Source organism: Xenopus laevis, chromosome 6L (genome assembly GCF_017654675.1).
Source record: "Xenopus laevis strain J_2021 chromosome 6L, Xenopus_laevis_v10.1, whole genome shotgun sequence".
Taxonomy (NCBI): Eukaryota; Metazoa; Chordata; class Amphibia; order Anura; family Pipidae; genus Xenopus; species Xenopus laevis.
The window spans coordinates 45,748,301-45,764,053 of NC_054381.1; the positions used below are offsets into that span (position 1 = coordinate 45,748,301).

Here is a 15,753-nt window from a genome sequence, read left to right on the forward strand (position 1 = left end):
ATGCAGAATAATCCATAGATTTCATGTGTCCAAAAATGTATCACAGCATACGAGTACAAGATCTTCTACACCAATTAATATCAATCTTAGTGTACTGTAGTGCTATAGCGAGGGCATCCAAAAACTCGACGAGTGGAGTGAGTGCAGACCCCCCCCCCAAAAAACGTTCTCAATTCAATAAATGAGATTGCACAAGCAAGAGTAGAACTTCATTTAGCAGCGGTTCATGGCAATAAACAAACAGATTTACAAAACGGCTGTGGTTAAACACTGCACCCTGGTCCAATATGTTACCATTTTTCTTTTGCATTTTGTCTCCCCTGTGCTGTCTCGGTTTCCCTTCTATTCCCAGTCTCATTTTGCTATGTTTCTTAATGCTTACTAGTTTTAAATGTGTCCCTTAGAAGTCTATGGCACAAGAGCATTTGTCCACCTCGGTGAGATGGAAAAGTGAGGTAGACAAAATGAAAATGTGCTTGTCCCGACTCCTCCCCACATAGGATGTACTTGAGCAGTGACAGACAGGCCTCGGTGTGAAAACACTTGAGCATTGTGATTTACATACATGATTACATAATACATACACTAGGGAAAAGACTAGGGGCAATAAAAGGGTTAATACTTAAAATATCCATGACAATCAACCACACACAATTCTTTGTTTTGCACTCATTTATTTTATGGTAAACAAGTCTGGAATAACACATCATACCATACAGATTGCTCAGTGCTAGAAATCTGACATTTCAGCAACATTTGTTTCTAATTTTTAAAAGCAATGTTATTCATTTAATGGATTGTCAACTGTAAGGTTTTTTTCTTAAAGAGAAGAGCAAAATGGGGTCATGTCAAAACTAAAACCAATACATAAATAGCATTAAAATGTTTCATAAAGGATGCGTTTCTCTTAAGTGGTCACTTAACTTGCAGAAATACCACTTGCATTGTTCTAACCATTCCCAATAAGTGTTTTGTAATAGAAACCAAGGAAGATTAAAAGCCTAATAAAATAACTCCATTTATTGAAGTAAAAAAGATACAGTATATGCCTTGTGTATAGCAGTGATGTTGCATAGTAATCCCAGCAAGATAGTATTCCGACAGACAAATCAACATAAAACGTGTTTCAGTTCAGCATACAACAAAAGTGAACGGGGCTATGTGGCTAAGAAAAACAACAAAACTTTGTGTAAATACTTGAAAAATCTTAGGATATTAGTGTTTATTTTAACCCTCAAGCTACACAATGCCATGATCCCAAATTAAAGGGGAAGCGGCTCATCAGTGACATGGGATTAAGTCATTGTGTATGTGCACACCACTTGTGAGAGAAAAAGATCCAGTGCTCTTGGGCAGTGAAGTATAAATTTCAATGTGAAACAGTGACCAAACTGTAGTTGTCTACTTAAAGGTGCATACAAACAGAAAAGGTTGTGTACTTAGAAGTGTGTACAGACACATAAAACATGTGACTCCTGTGTTCAACACAACAATCTTATTCTGAATACTAAAATGGAAATGACAAAATGTGGAAGTGTATACAGCTGCTGCATTTCTATACAACCCATGTTGATGTGTTTCTCAAGCCCCTCAGTGATATTATTCCTTCCTTCTGGACTGGAGGCCCCTCCACTGCCTACGACTACATGTCTATATGCCCAGCAGTACTCAGACCCATCCACATTGTGCACTACATTAAAAACAAATATACCCAAGCCCACACTGGGAAACACTAGTGACTTTCAGCTGCAATTCAAGGAGGCTGGTTCTTTTATCACTCTGCTTTGGGAACTCAAAGAACAACTAAACTTCAAACTAATGCAGAGCAGGTTCTTTTTTTTTTTCTACAGATGATGGTATCCCTTTAAAATTGTGAGTACAAACTAATTACATGCTTACCTTAACATTATAACATAACTTAATAACACAATATAACATCAAAAGGAGAAAGTGCTTTCAAAATCAGTACAGCATTCTTTTTAACTGTGTTCAGCTGTGAATAGAGCAGTTTTCATTTGGAAACTCTCTTGATAACAGACTCCCTCCTCCTCAAGTGGTGCACTCTATTGTCCTTCAAAGAAAAACACAAGAGCAAATGTAAAATATTCAAATGTTTTTTTACCAATTAATGTAACGAAATTATGAACCGCTATCCTCCATGGGGATTGTGCTTATAGTGCAGGTACACGCCTAAACTAAATTAGACAGTGTTCTAATTCTGAAAAAACTAACCAGCCATCATACAGGGAAACAAACGGCATGACAGGGTTTAGAACCCATGGACGGCTTACAGAAGCAAACAAAATGATTAACCCCTACTAACCCAAAACTTGTTCCATTTGGTTCCCTGTAATAGGCAACCAATCTCCACCACAAGACAACTGTTACAATTGCTATACCCTATAACTGACAACATCTATACTTGCTTTACTTGTTTCATTTTTATTTTACATTTGGCTTACTTTCCTGTTTTTTTCCCCCAATATTATTAAACAAGTTTGTTCATTGTTTCTGATTGTAAATGTGTTTAAACGCTACACAGGAATAAGAGGTGAAATTGTATTTTATTATGCCCAAGCAGGCTGGGGAATATCAATCATCCGCCGTTCCTGTATAAAGCAATATGCCTTTCTTTTAAATTAATAAAAAATAAATAAATAATGAAAACCAATTGGAAAGTTGCTAAGAATTGGCCATCCTATAACATGCTAAAAGTTACGTCAGGGTCAGGGCACACACAGATTTGGGGAGATAAGTCGCCCGGCGACAAATCTCCTTTTCTTTGGGGCAACTTATCTCCCTGAACTGCCTTCACCCGGCTATAATTAAAACTCAGGAGGAAACTTCGGGCGACTTCAGAAAAAAAAGCGCTCAGAGTGCTTTCCCTTCGGCGATTTTCATTATAGCCAGGGGAAGGCTGATTGGGCAACATCACCGGTGAGGTTTGTCTTCAATATTAATAGATATGTGCCTAAGGGTTCTTTTCAGGAATGTATGGAGCCTTTGCACCTAAAAAATGGGATGCCGGCTTTGTGCTTTATGTTCTGCAGGTGAATAAAACTCATAAAATATATAAAGCTCAATAAAAAGGACATTGTGTGTGTATGTACATGCCATCAGCCTCTAATCAAGTTCCCATCTCTATCTAAACCGGAATATATAGAAAAAATATTTCCTTCATCATGATATAAAAAAAACGGTCTTCCAGTTACTTGATCTTCTGATGTGAGGGATTGTTCACTGGGAATGGACAGAGTAGCAAAGTTGGTAACAGATGGGTGAAGATGCAGTTAGCCACATGTGGGCAGACAAAATGGCAACTGCAAGCTCTGGCTTTATTCAACATATTGTAGCCAGTAAATGACTGATTTTCTCATCTGGCATTTCAGGATGGGGGCTCATACCAATCATTTGGGAAGAATCATTTAACCTTTTAATAGTTATTTTGGATCCCAACCAACATAATAACAGTGAATGGCAAGCAGAAACAAGAACCATATTATATTATTAACACATATTTATAAAATGGCAATGTATTGTATTACAGGGCCAGATTTACCAAAAATAATTAAAAGATTCTGATAAATTTGTAATGATTCCAGCAGTATCAATGGAAAAAATCTGATGAAATTAAAACAAATTGTTCGGAAAAAGTCTAGTTCTGATCGATAAGCAAAAGTACAAAATGTACTAATACTATACAAAAGGGTAAGCTAAAAAGATTTACCTTTAAGTAGTCCTCCTGTGAAACAAATGAATGGAATTTGTTTGCTGGATCAAACAAGCAGGATACAATAGTCTGGGTACTCATTTCCACATATCTCTAAAATCACAATACAGATAGTAAACATCCTTCAGGATAACGCATTTTTAATTAAAGGGACAACAGTAACACCAACAATTCCCTTGTAGTCTTCCCACTAATACTACAATCGTAAACAAAGTTAGCATAGTATTTTTGAATAAAGCATTAAAAATAAGATTCTGCTTCCAGTCTTCACAAATGGGGGGGGGCGGTGACATGTTCTCTTCTACACCCTAATAATTTTCTTATAAAGAAAGGGTGAGTGTATGCTGTCAATCAATAATCAGCAGCAAGGCCACAGGGACGTGTCCCAGTTCCCTGTACACCATTAAATAGTCATTAAACAAAACATTGCCCCATAACCTATTTATAAAAATTCAAGTTTATTCAGTTAACACAAGGTCATTTTATAAATTAGTACATACTGACCGTACCCTCCGGTACTTAGTCACAGGTGTTTACCCGCAGGGTACGAAATGCGTAAGGTGGATCATATGGGGTCAGTATGTACTAATTTTTAACATGACATTATGTTAACTGAATAAACTGGATTTTTTATGAATAATTTTTTGTTTAATGACTCTTCTACATCCTAACTACATGCTCCAAATCTCCTAGCCAAAAATCTTATCTCCTTGCCATGATTTATTTCTGTTACAGCTGCGAGGTGAAGGAATAAGCGTAATGATGGGGGTTTCTGTGGTCCTTATAAGACTTACAGCTGACCCAAGTGCAGCCTTCACTGATCGCAGTACTTACAGAAACAAATCCCGCTGAAGGATAATACAGGCATGCTGAAAAACCCTTCCAAGTGCGTCAGTTTTAAAAGAAGTGGGGCAAGGAGATCTGGAGTGCACGTAGAATGTAGCAGACGGCATTTTGCCCTATTTCTGAAGTCAATGCACAACTGGAAACAGAATTTTAGCAAGGTATTTATGAATAAAGCATTAAAATATTTAACCTTGTGCAGGATGGAGGTGTTACTGAATGGGGTTTTAGGGTTACTGGGGCTATGGTAGAAGGAGAGGTTTGTTGCTTCCTCGGTTAAATCTTAGCATCAGAGTGATAAAGCTCCACATCTGCCATGGCACAAAGACCAATAACTCAGAGGGCACAGTCATCCCCATATTGCCCTCCTCCCAGCCCAATGCAACTGTGTAACATTCTTCCTACCCATGGTGGTAAGTGCAACTTTTTCCTGTACAGGTATGGGAATCCCATATCCAGAAACCAGTTATCCATAAAGCTCAGAATTATGGGAAGGCCATCTCGCATAGAGTCTATTTTAATCAATACATTACTAAAGTTAAAAACGACTACATATTTGATCCACATAATAGTAGTGCTGTATGTTAGTGCAACACAACGATAAGACTTACAAACCAATGCAGTGGAACCTCAATTTGGTATCCCTTGATTTTATGTTTCCCCTCATTTTACATTGTTGTTTTGTGGTCACACCTATATATTATCCATAATACATTTCCCTGGTTTTATATTTTCCTGGAATTTACACTTTTTTTCCCCATGGTCCCCTGAATAACATAAAATGGGGATTCTACTGTATTTCTATTGTCTAGTAATCAGTGCTGCAGACATGAGACCTACCAACACCCATACATTAAAAAAAATATCAATAAACCGATTACGCCACTGACAGTAGATCTACGCACAGTAAAGAAAGGCAAAATTACAGTTTTGTTTCCATCACAACAAATACAGTCATAATTAGATAAGCAACACATCCAGATTTTGATTTGGGATGTCACAAAATTGTGATCTACACACCAAGGACTATGTAAGTACAACTGCAGGCTGGCCAGGAGAGTTGTTAAATGCTGTGTAATATGGAACAGATTGTCCTTAAATATGATATAAAGCTGAATGACATGATATGTAATATTTCTGAAATTGATCTGTGAATAACCATTGCATCTAAAATGAGTGCAAAACAGTGAAATTGCAAGCTTTATCAGTTTAGTACACATTTTTGTGCGAGTGTATGACAATATTTTTCCCCTTTCGATAAAAGAGGCAGCAATCATACAGTGTATTTTTTGGTAATGCCAAATGCTCCCTCCAAATACGACCTTAAGACCCACCTGGTTAAAAAAAAATCCTGTGCACCCTACTTTAAAATGAATTAACCAGATATGAAATAAATGGCATTACATTAACCTAATTTTATAGAAATGACCTGGCTACATTAAATGATGAATATGTGGTCCATTTCCCTTCATGAAAACCTATAAATACCCAGACTAGGCAAATTTGAGCTTTGCTTTGTAATGATATGATATGTTAGCACGGATATATTTGTACTAAATGAACTGTGATAACAACAACCCTACCTAGGGTTTCTATCACAATACCTATAGGGTTTCTATCACAATACCTATGGACTGGTCCAAAGGCAGGAGAAAGCCCATACTTATTTATACACCTGTGACAAGCTTCAGGAGGGGGGGGGGTCAGACCTCAGGGGCCTCTACAATAAAAAAGTGCTGAAAGGAAAACTATACCCAACGAACAATGTAGGTCTATATAAAAAGATATTGCATAAAACAGCTCATATGTAAAACCCTGCTTCATGTAAATAAACCATGTTCATAATATCATACTATTTTAGTAGTATGTGCCATTGGGTAACCATAAATTGAAAATTTGCCATTCTAAAAAATAAGGGCCACCCCCTGGCATCGTATGATTCACAGTGCACACAAACAAACTATACTTGTTAGGTCACATGAGCCAATTAACAGGCAGAGTTCTGTCTTTTACTTCCACATTTCCTGTTAACATTTAAGCTGGCCACAGACGCAAAGATCCAATCGTACGAATCGGACTTCCCCATCTCCCGACTGCCACTAACCATTCCGATCAAATAAAGTAAAAAAGAACACATGAGCCGATCTTCTGCCCCTGACAGCAATCGTACGAAAGTTATGTCCGACCAAAGCTAGTGACAGTCTCCCTCTGAAAATCGTACGATCGGCAATACATGCAGAGATATTACTCGCAGCCGACAGAAATCTTTTAACCTGTTTGATCGGCCAAACGACCGATCTCCGCCGGAAGAAGAATGACGGGACTCTCCACACACTGTCAGAAAATCGTAAGCATCCTCGATTTGTACGAACAGATCTTTGCGTCTATGGACAGCTTTAGAGTTATAGTATTTCTGGTCAGGTGATCTCTGAGGCAGCACACAGACCATCATGAAATGGGGGTTTAAGGTAAGAGATATAAAAGGGCAAGATTTACTTAAATATACAGACCAGTTTGGTAAGATTCTTTAATATGCCACTTAATATGATATAAACATGATATAAAAGATGTAAACTATCTGTTGCTTAAATATTCATTTTGGGGGGTATAGTTTTCTTTTAAGAAAATTTGCCCCAGCTAGACACCTGCGGTTAAATCATTAAGAGTAAGCAGGAGACAATATTACTTCTTACACAGATGTTGCTCCAGCCGTGGTAAAACTAACAAGTGTCTAACTGAAATGATGGAATTTTTTCATTGAAAATGTAAGATAAATACTATAATATAACTGATTTGGAATCCAGGCCAAAATCTGGTATCATTGCATGCTCACCTTCTGTGGATTGGCTCCAGAAGCAGACACTGTCTGATCAATAGGATATTCTCTTGGAATAGGTTCACCTCCGTTTGGATCCATATCACAGCAGTGGTAATTGAATGTGAAAGCCTGCAAAGTGTTGTGCACATTACAGCAAGCTTAAGTATAACCCAATTTATAAGTATATCTACTTTTTTTTAAATTACTCATATGGCAAACTGTGATAGTTTATTCTGAATGTATACAAGTACACTGGAGCTCCGCAACACCGAGACGTTTTAAAAACCAGAATCTTTATTCATCCACATTAAAAAGCACACGGCATAATGTTACCCAACACGTTTCGGGCACTTCTGCCCATAATCATGTATGATCGGTATCCAGAGTGCAGAAAACGTCCCGATGTTGCGGAGCAAGTTTCCTTCTTTCCGGCCTGAGACGCCAAGGGATTTCCGCACCCGACAAACAGGCTAACAGGCCCTGCCATCTGCTTTACATCAAATTATGAGGAAAGCGTCTGAACTGATGAATTTTGAAAACAAAACTGCATAAGTACTGCAATACCCCTTATGCACACAGTAAGTTCCACTCTACACTACATTTTGGGGTGGTATTTTTTTTTGCATACTACAGAAAATGTAAGTTTCATATAACAATCATTTTCTATTTTAAGAGTTTGAGATATTTGTGTTTTTAGACTTTTAATACCAGGCTTTTGACTAATCTGAAAGTTGTCAAAACAAGGGTTACCTAAATAAAGGAAGTTAATAAAAAGTACTTCAAAAGTTAGGGCTAAACTACACAGTCACATGGATTAAAATAGAATAGGGCTGATTGATACAAAAACTGATGGGTAAAACTACATGAAGCATTTGCCATCCGACACACCTGTACGATGGGAACGCAGCACACTGTCTTTAATCAAGAAGAAAAAAAACTGATGGTGTTGGAAAGAATTTTTTTCCTGATTGAACTTGGACTTTATCTGATCCACCATTACATTACAGCTGTGGGAGATCGGATTTCCTGCCTATCAGCTCTCAGGGCTGGCTAAAATGTTGCTTCAGCAGCCATGGCAGAGAGTATTATGCGAACACTAAGAGTGGTGGGAGATGGGGAGATTAGTCGCCCAGCGACAAATCTTCTCTACTGCGGGCAACTAATTTCCCCAAAATGCTTCCCGCCGGCAAGTATACGAATAGCCGGGGGATACAGATAGCTTCGGATTTCCAAAGTTGCCTGGAGTTGCCTCACAAGGAAACTTCGGAAATCCAAATCGATTCGTATGCTGCCCCGTCGGCGATTCTTGCTGGTGGGAAGGCATTTCGGGGAGATTAGTCGCCCGCAGTAGAGAGGATTTGTAGCTGGGTGACTAATGTCCCTATCTGCCACCACCCTAATACATTTTTTTTATTATTCAGGAAAACAACAACAAAACAAATGGCTCATTTACAAACGCAAGTGCAGTTTGCAAAGTAGAATACATTTTTACCCACAATGCAGCATCTTAGAAAGTAGCATTACTTACTACATTAAATAAATGCTAGCAGGTTACACTATGAATGGGTAATGAAATCATAACCTTACTGCTTTATTAAAATATATTTATAAATGTAAGCTTACCGGTGTGGGAAACATGTAGCTCCGTTGATCGGCAGGCCACTGTGGGGATACCTGGTGGGGGGTAAAAAAAATAAATTAGAAGTTATGAAATACATATTCAGAAATAAAAGGATCGGATAAGATCTGTACCTGAAAGTAGCCAGGTTGTTGGCAGCCTACAGGAATCTGCTGAATCGCCATTGGTGGAGAGCTTGGATATGGGCAAGCCTTAAAAAAAAAAAACAAATAAAAGTTAAAAAGCAAACACCTTGGTTTGAAGGAAGCCATTCCACTTCAGGTGGCTACATTCATGGTCATACATTTTCAATAAGCTAATAGACTGACCCTCCCCACACACACATTTTTACCTGCTATGTAGACTCAAAAATAAAGGAAACAAATTCAATGGGGATGCCTACCATTTAGACCAGTGCTGTCCAATTTATATGGTACAGAGAGCCAGAATTTTTTTAATCTACATGGTGGAAGGCCAATAATGGAAGCCAGTGTTAGCCCCTCCCTGTTTTTAGACCACACCCACTTTAAGAACATGTCCACATTAAAAGCACACCAAAAAACCAGATGGTTGGCGCTCACTGCAGGGATCAGGGCCGGAACTACGGGTAGGCAAAGTAGGCGCCAGTCTAGGACGCCATCATTGAGGGGCGCACTTTTAATGGGGTTTTTTTTTCTTCATTTTTTCAAGCGTTTATTTAATAATTTGTTTTAGTAATCATGGTCACTCAGTCGGGTGGAATACCCCTCCTTCACCTTCTCCCTCTTGCCAGCAAGTAATAGTACCTTCTGTGTGGTGCAGCAGTGCGACGTGCGCATATGCGTCAATGATGCGGTTGGGTGGCAGAGAGCTTTCGCCTGCTTGGTGTGGCTCGCGCTTGCTGCTCTCAGCCTTGCACAGCTGCACTTGAACGGAAGACATTCTTTCTATTACAGTATAATGGGTGGCTACTGGCACAGATATCGGGGGCAGTATGATGGATGGCTGCTGGCACAGGTATCGGGGGCAGTATGATGGATGGCTGCTGGCACAAGTACAGGGGGGCTGTATTACGGATGGCTGCTGGGCTGGCTGGTACAGGGGGCAGTAATATAAATGAAAGTGTTGTACACTTTCTTGCTTTCATCATGGTAAGGAGGTAAATGGTAATGCAGGACAGGGGGGGCACTGATTGAAGCTCTTGCCTAGGGCGCCGAACTACCTTGGTCCAGCAGGGATGCCACTCATATGTGAAAAAAGTCATATTAAGACATACCCTTAAATCCATATGCCTCCTCATAATTTTCAAATGCTAACAAACCCCCAGAACAAATACCAGGCTTATGTTCTATAGGGATCATTGGTCAGACAGAGTATGGCAAACACAGGGTGCAAAGAGCAGGCAATGTATGACACACACAGGGAGCATAGGGAAGACAGAACAGAGCAGGAGACAAGAAAATCAGGACCACTCTAAAGCTGGCCATAGAGGCAAAGATCCGATCGTACAAATCAACGTACGATCGGACTTTCCCATCTCCCGACCTGCCACTAACCATTCAGATCAAAGTCTTACCATTCCGATCAAATAAAGTAGTAAAAGAACACATGAGCCGATCTTCTGCCCCTGACAGCAATCGTACGATATCTATGTCCGACAAAGCTAGTGACAGTCTCCCACTGAAAATCGTACAATCGGCAATACACGCAGAGATAATATCGGCAGGCGACAGAAATTTTCTAACCTGTCCAATCGACAAATATCCGCCGGACGAAAAATGTTGGGACTCTCCACAAACGGTCCAAAAATCGTACGAATCATCGATTCGTACAATCGGATCGTTGCGTCTATGGCCATCTTAATATGTACTACATACAGTGACACAGTGTTGGTGCTCCATTATTATTTTGAATAAAGTGTGAACAGGTGAACAATGTGGGCAGATTCAGTCTGGGTCTCAGGTGTGAACGGTACAGGCTTTAGGATGTGAACAATAGAGGTGTCACAAGTGTAAACAATGCAGGGGGGATTACATGTGTGAATACAGGGGATTACAGTGTGAATTTGAGGTTTAAACTATGCAGCGGTCAATTAATCTCTGTAGTGATAACTTTTAAATCTTACAAATGGTAAGCAGACACAGCAGGCAGACTTTGATGTGGAAGGCCACAATCACTTGCTGTGGACCACAGGCCGGTGTTCCTCTTGCATGTGTTAAAAACGCATTGGCCTGAGGCATATGCCAGACAACTATTTATAATGGTGTACATGTGCACTAAAATTATAATTTTAATTCTACTACAAATACACAGTTTCCAGGAAACCAAAGAAACATGGAGAGTGCTGCAGTTTTCCAGGTATCAACCTTTCTCTCTACTACCAGATATAATCTGTCTGGGCTCCATCAGGGAAGCACAGGGGTTACAATAGTAATGGGGCCCAAGAGATGGGGGGGGATTCAGTGTGTGGGTTGGTAGGTTATGGGCAGAACTCACGTATAAGGCCAGCTGCCCAGGTGACAAATATTTGGGATCAACAAGGGAAGAGGGCAATGCTAACTTACAGCCAAACAGCTTTTTAATGGCAAGTGTTTTAACTCTGTTAATTATTTCAGTTTATGTTGTTCTTAATACAAATGGAACCATAACATGTAAAAATGAGCAGTGAATACTTTGAAAACATCTCTTTATGGTGTACATAAGAACTAAAAGCAGCAGGGCCAGAAATTAAGGGTAGGCATTTGCATAGAACACATTTGGACTGGGTCACAATTCTGAGTTGGAGTCTTGTAGACAGACAACACAAAGGAGTGACAGCAGATACGAGAGTAGGAGCGTGAGGGTAGTAGGTATAGGCATTGCAGGGGGCAGGCTGCTGAAGTCAGCAATACAACTTGGCCCAGTTCTGGAAGGAAGAAAACAAAGTTCCAAACACCTGCATTAATATTTATAATATGAATGTCTGATTGATACTAGAATGCTACAAATTGTGTGCATTAAAGCCCTGTAAATGCAGAGTTTATTAAACTGGTGGTTCAATTTATCAATCTTACCTGAACATATTGAGTAATAGGGCTGACTATGGGAGAATGCTGAATGTAAGAGTCTGCATTTTGATTGTTCCATGCATGGTGGAATGGAGTAGGGTGGCTAAGCACCACAGGTCTAGGTTGCACATAAGTACCTGAAACAAAAAGTGGAAAAAGAAAATTTTGAAGTGATGAAAAAGAAAAGATAGTACAATATCTTTGACTATTGCACAAGTATCCCCCAATTTTACCTAGTTCCAGTCTTGTACCACTGAAACAGTAGCCTAGGGAGTATGAAATACTCAGCTGCCCTTTGAAATCAGAGTGGGAGTGCAGGAGTTTGGTGCTCACAGGCTGGTCTTTTTCAGCAAAGACATGTATTACCAAATGGGCTTTATCAAGCCTTTCTACTAGTAAAGTGCTCTGGCAAAATAAAATCACATTATGTGGAAAATATCCATTTAATGTTTTGTTTGTGTCAGCAAACAATTCATAGTGCAGTAAAACTACTGCTCTCACTTGGTGGGGAAAAATGGTTTTGTTTTGCTTTTAGTAACTTTATTGCATTCTGCATCTTGATTACTTGTTGTTGCCCATATAAATTGTGTGGCATGGCACATAGTTTGGATAACTATGTATACTGGGCATCACACTGTTCAGTACACCCATTGCGTCCATCTTCTGTTTTTTTAAGCTATTTATGTAGGATACATGGTCATATGATGCTAAAAAAAATACAAGTTTTTAGACCTTTTATAAAAAAAAACAATTTTTAGCAATGCTTTACAGTTTGGAGTAAAAAGACACCTTTACCCATTTTTGATTCAACAGAATGTGAACTTTCCAAAAATATATGGATTTCATTGTTCTTAGAACACATGCTGCTGATTTCATTGGATTTCATTGCTCTTAGAACACATGAAATTCATGCAGGGAATTTATTTTGCAGCAGTCAAAGGGGCGAACTTCGAGTTTATCGGAGTTTCTAAAAAATCCCATCAACTCGAGAGGAAAAAAAAAACGACCAATCGAAATTTATTTTTTAAAAAATAGAATTTTTAAAAAACGGGTGAATAAGATCGAGCTGCAAATTTGAAATAATTTAGTCCACCAAATGACTTCAAATTGATTGTAGGAGGTCCTCCATAGGCTAAAACACCAATTTTGCAGGTTTTAGATGGTGAATAGTCTAATTAGAATTCTTAACAGTACATGATAAATTTAAAAATTTGAATTACACTAAAATAAAATCGAAATTCACATTTAAAAATTAGAATTTTCAATTCGACCCTTAATAAATTTGCCCCAAAGTATTAACCATGAAAAGTCATATGCATATACATTATTATTTATTAGGGCCTTACATAACAAACACATGTGTTAATTAAATTTTCAGGATGTTTGATCAGAAATAAGGATATGTAGGAGTTAATATGCAATAAAATCTATAACTTTGAGGTGATTTGTACAAATTTCATGAAACCCACTAACTTTACCAAAGCTTTGCAGTTTAGTGTATAAAGATGTCTTTTCCTATTTTGGATTTGGAAAAATTAAACAATTCCAAAAATATTTGGTTTTCAGGGGCTGGCTTTTACAACACATAAAACAGACTCTAAGGGGCAAATTTATTAAAGGGCGAAGTGACTAACGCGGGTGAAAATTTGCCAGCGTGATGTCATTCCGGTACTTCGCCGATTTACTAACGGTCGCTGGCGTAACTTCGCTAACGAAGGAGATAGACTCTAACGGTACTTCACTCCCCAACGCCTGACGATTTTGCGCTCTGGCGAATGGACGTAACTACGCAAATTCACAAAGATGCAGATTTTTCTGAACATTATCTCTTGCTCCAGACTTGCCCTCGCCAACCTCAGACCAGGCTAAGTGCAATAGGATAGGACTTCCTAAAAAACATTGTTGAACATTTTTCTAAGTCCCAAAAACCGCTAGCGTCTTTTTCTTTTTCAGGGTGATAGACTGAAAAAGATCATAATTTTTTTTTTGGGTAACCGGCTTCCCCCCACATTTCCTAACATATGGCACATAAACTATACACTGGGCTCATGTGTCGGGCAATATAACAACTATATTTTCTTTTATTAAGGTTTCCTGGGCTTGTGTGATGTAATGAATTTGCTGCAAAATATATGTCCATTCAACTTTAAATTCCCACCCTATGCAAATGAAGCAACGCTAGTACAACTTCACCAGCGTTCGGCACCCTGGACGCAACTTTGCCAAGTGTTGCGATGTGATTGAAACTGTCGCTGGCAAATTTTCGGAGGTTAGTATTGCCCAAGACCGAATGTATCTGTATTGCTGTAGCTAAAATATTAACCATGAATTTTGCACAAAGTATATTTTGGGGGTTTCGACATGCAACATACTGTATGAACACCTCCCCAACTGTTCAGTTGCACCTGGTATTCAAATTTATGAAGTTTTATCCTTGTACCTAATGACAAATGGGAGATAAGATGCTACAAAATGCAAACTACAAGTTTCATCATAACTGATATTAAGAAAGCTTTGTGATTTGGCCGTATTTTTAAGAATGTGGACTTTCCAAAAATATATGGTATTCTGTGGTGAATTAATTTTTTAATGCAATAAATGTGTTGATTTTGCAGTACAGGTATGGGATTCGTTATCCGGAAACCCATTATCCAGAAAGTTCAGAATTACGGAAAGGCCACCTCCCATAGACTTCACTATAATCAAATAATCCAATTTTTAAAAATGATTTCCTATTTCTCTGTAATAATAAAACAGTATCTTGTACTTGATCCAAACTAAGATTAAATAAACCCAATTGGCATGTTTTGCTTCCATTAAGGATTAATTATATGTTTACATGATTTTCTAGTAGACTAAAGGTATGAAGATTCAAATTATGACCCATTATCCGCAAAGCACCAGGTCCCGAGCATTCTGTATGATAGGTCCTGTACCTATATTTGAAATGACACCATGATAGTTCATATGCACTATTTTTTAGGGATGCAACGAATCCAGGATTCGGTTCGGTATTCAGTAATTTTCAGCAGCATTCGGCCCAAAACATGGAAGTAAATTTTTTTTTGCATGCCACTATTTTTTCCTCCCCCTTGCGGATTTGCATATGCAAATTAGGGTTCAGTTCGTATTCGGCCGAATCTTTCACAAAGGATTCGGGGTCGAATCCAAAAAAAAGTGGATTTGGTGCATCTCTACTATTTTTATATTGGGGCCTCTACATGCCACAATTATACCGATTTCTTGAGCAGTACTTTAGTAGAATACTGTTTAGAATTGAATCCATAAATTAGGTAAGAAATTAAACCCAAAACAGTGTTCCTCTTCAATGAATATCAAACCAGCCCAAGGTTGGAAAAAAAAAAAAATGAATTCAAATTCAAAATATTTTCTTTTTACTGTACATGGTCCAACACAATAGCAAGGACCAAGGGCCTTTCAGAAGTTGATTTTCTACCATATATACCTTTAAACCATTACACATCTTAATGAATGCAGAGGTGTTCACAAATATTTGGATGACTGACAAATATAATAGTCTGCACATTAAACAATATTATTTTAATCTATCTCATTAATAGAAATAAGGATTCTAGATTACTTACAAATTTTTCGAATGGCAGGGCCCAGTTTCAGTTTTTTCCCATGGAAACTTATCTGCGACTAAAAGGAAAAATTCCCAATTATAAACTTGAAGGAAAAAAAACTATTTATGTTG

At 38.4% G+C, this 15,753-nt stretch overlaps 1 protein-coding gene across 1 annotated transcript in view; it reads right to left on the reverse strand.

The window, feature by feature from the left end:
* Positions 1-657: 657 nt before the first annotated feature.
* dazl.L (deleted in azoospermia-like L homeolog) overlaps positions 658-15,753 on the reverse strand; it is a 33,420-nt gene continuing 18,324 nt past the window's right edge. The window contains 7 exon segments of the mRNA NM_001088303.1: positions 658-2,071; positions 3,728-3,823; positions 7,407-7,520; positions 9,015-9,065; positions 9,144-9,221; positions 12,042-12,172; positions 15,641-15,698. Of these exon segments, the coding sequence (NP_001081772.1) occupies positions 2,012-2,071; positions 3,728-3,823; positions 7,407-7,520; positions 9,015-9,065; positions 9,144-9,221; positions 12,042-12,172; positions 15,641-15,698 (588 nt within the window). The 3' untranslated portion in view covers positions 658-2,011.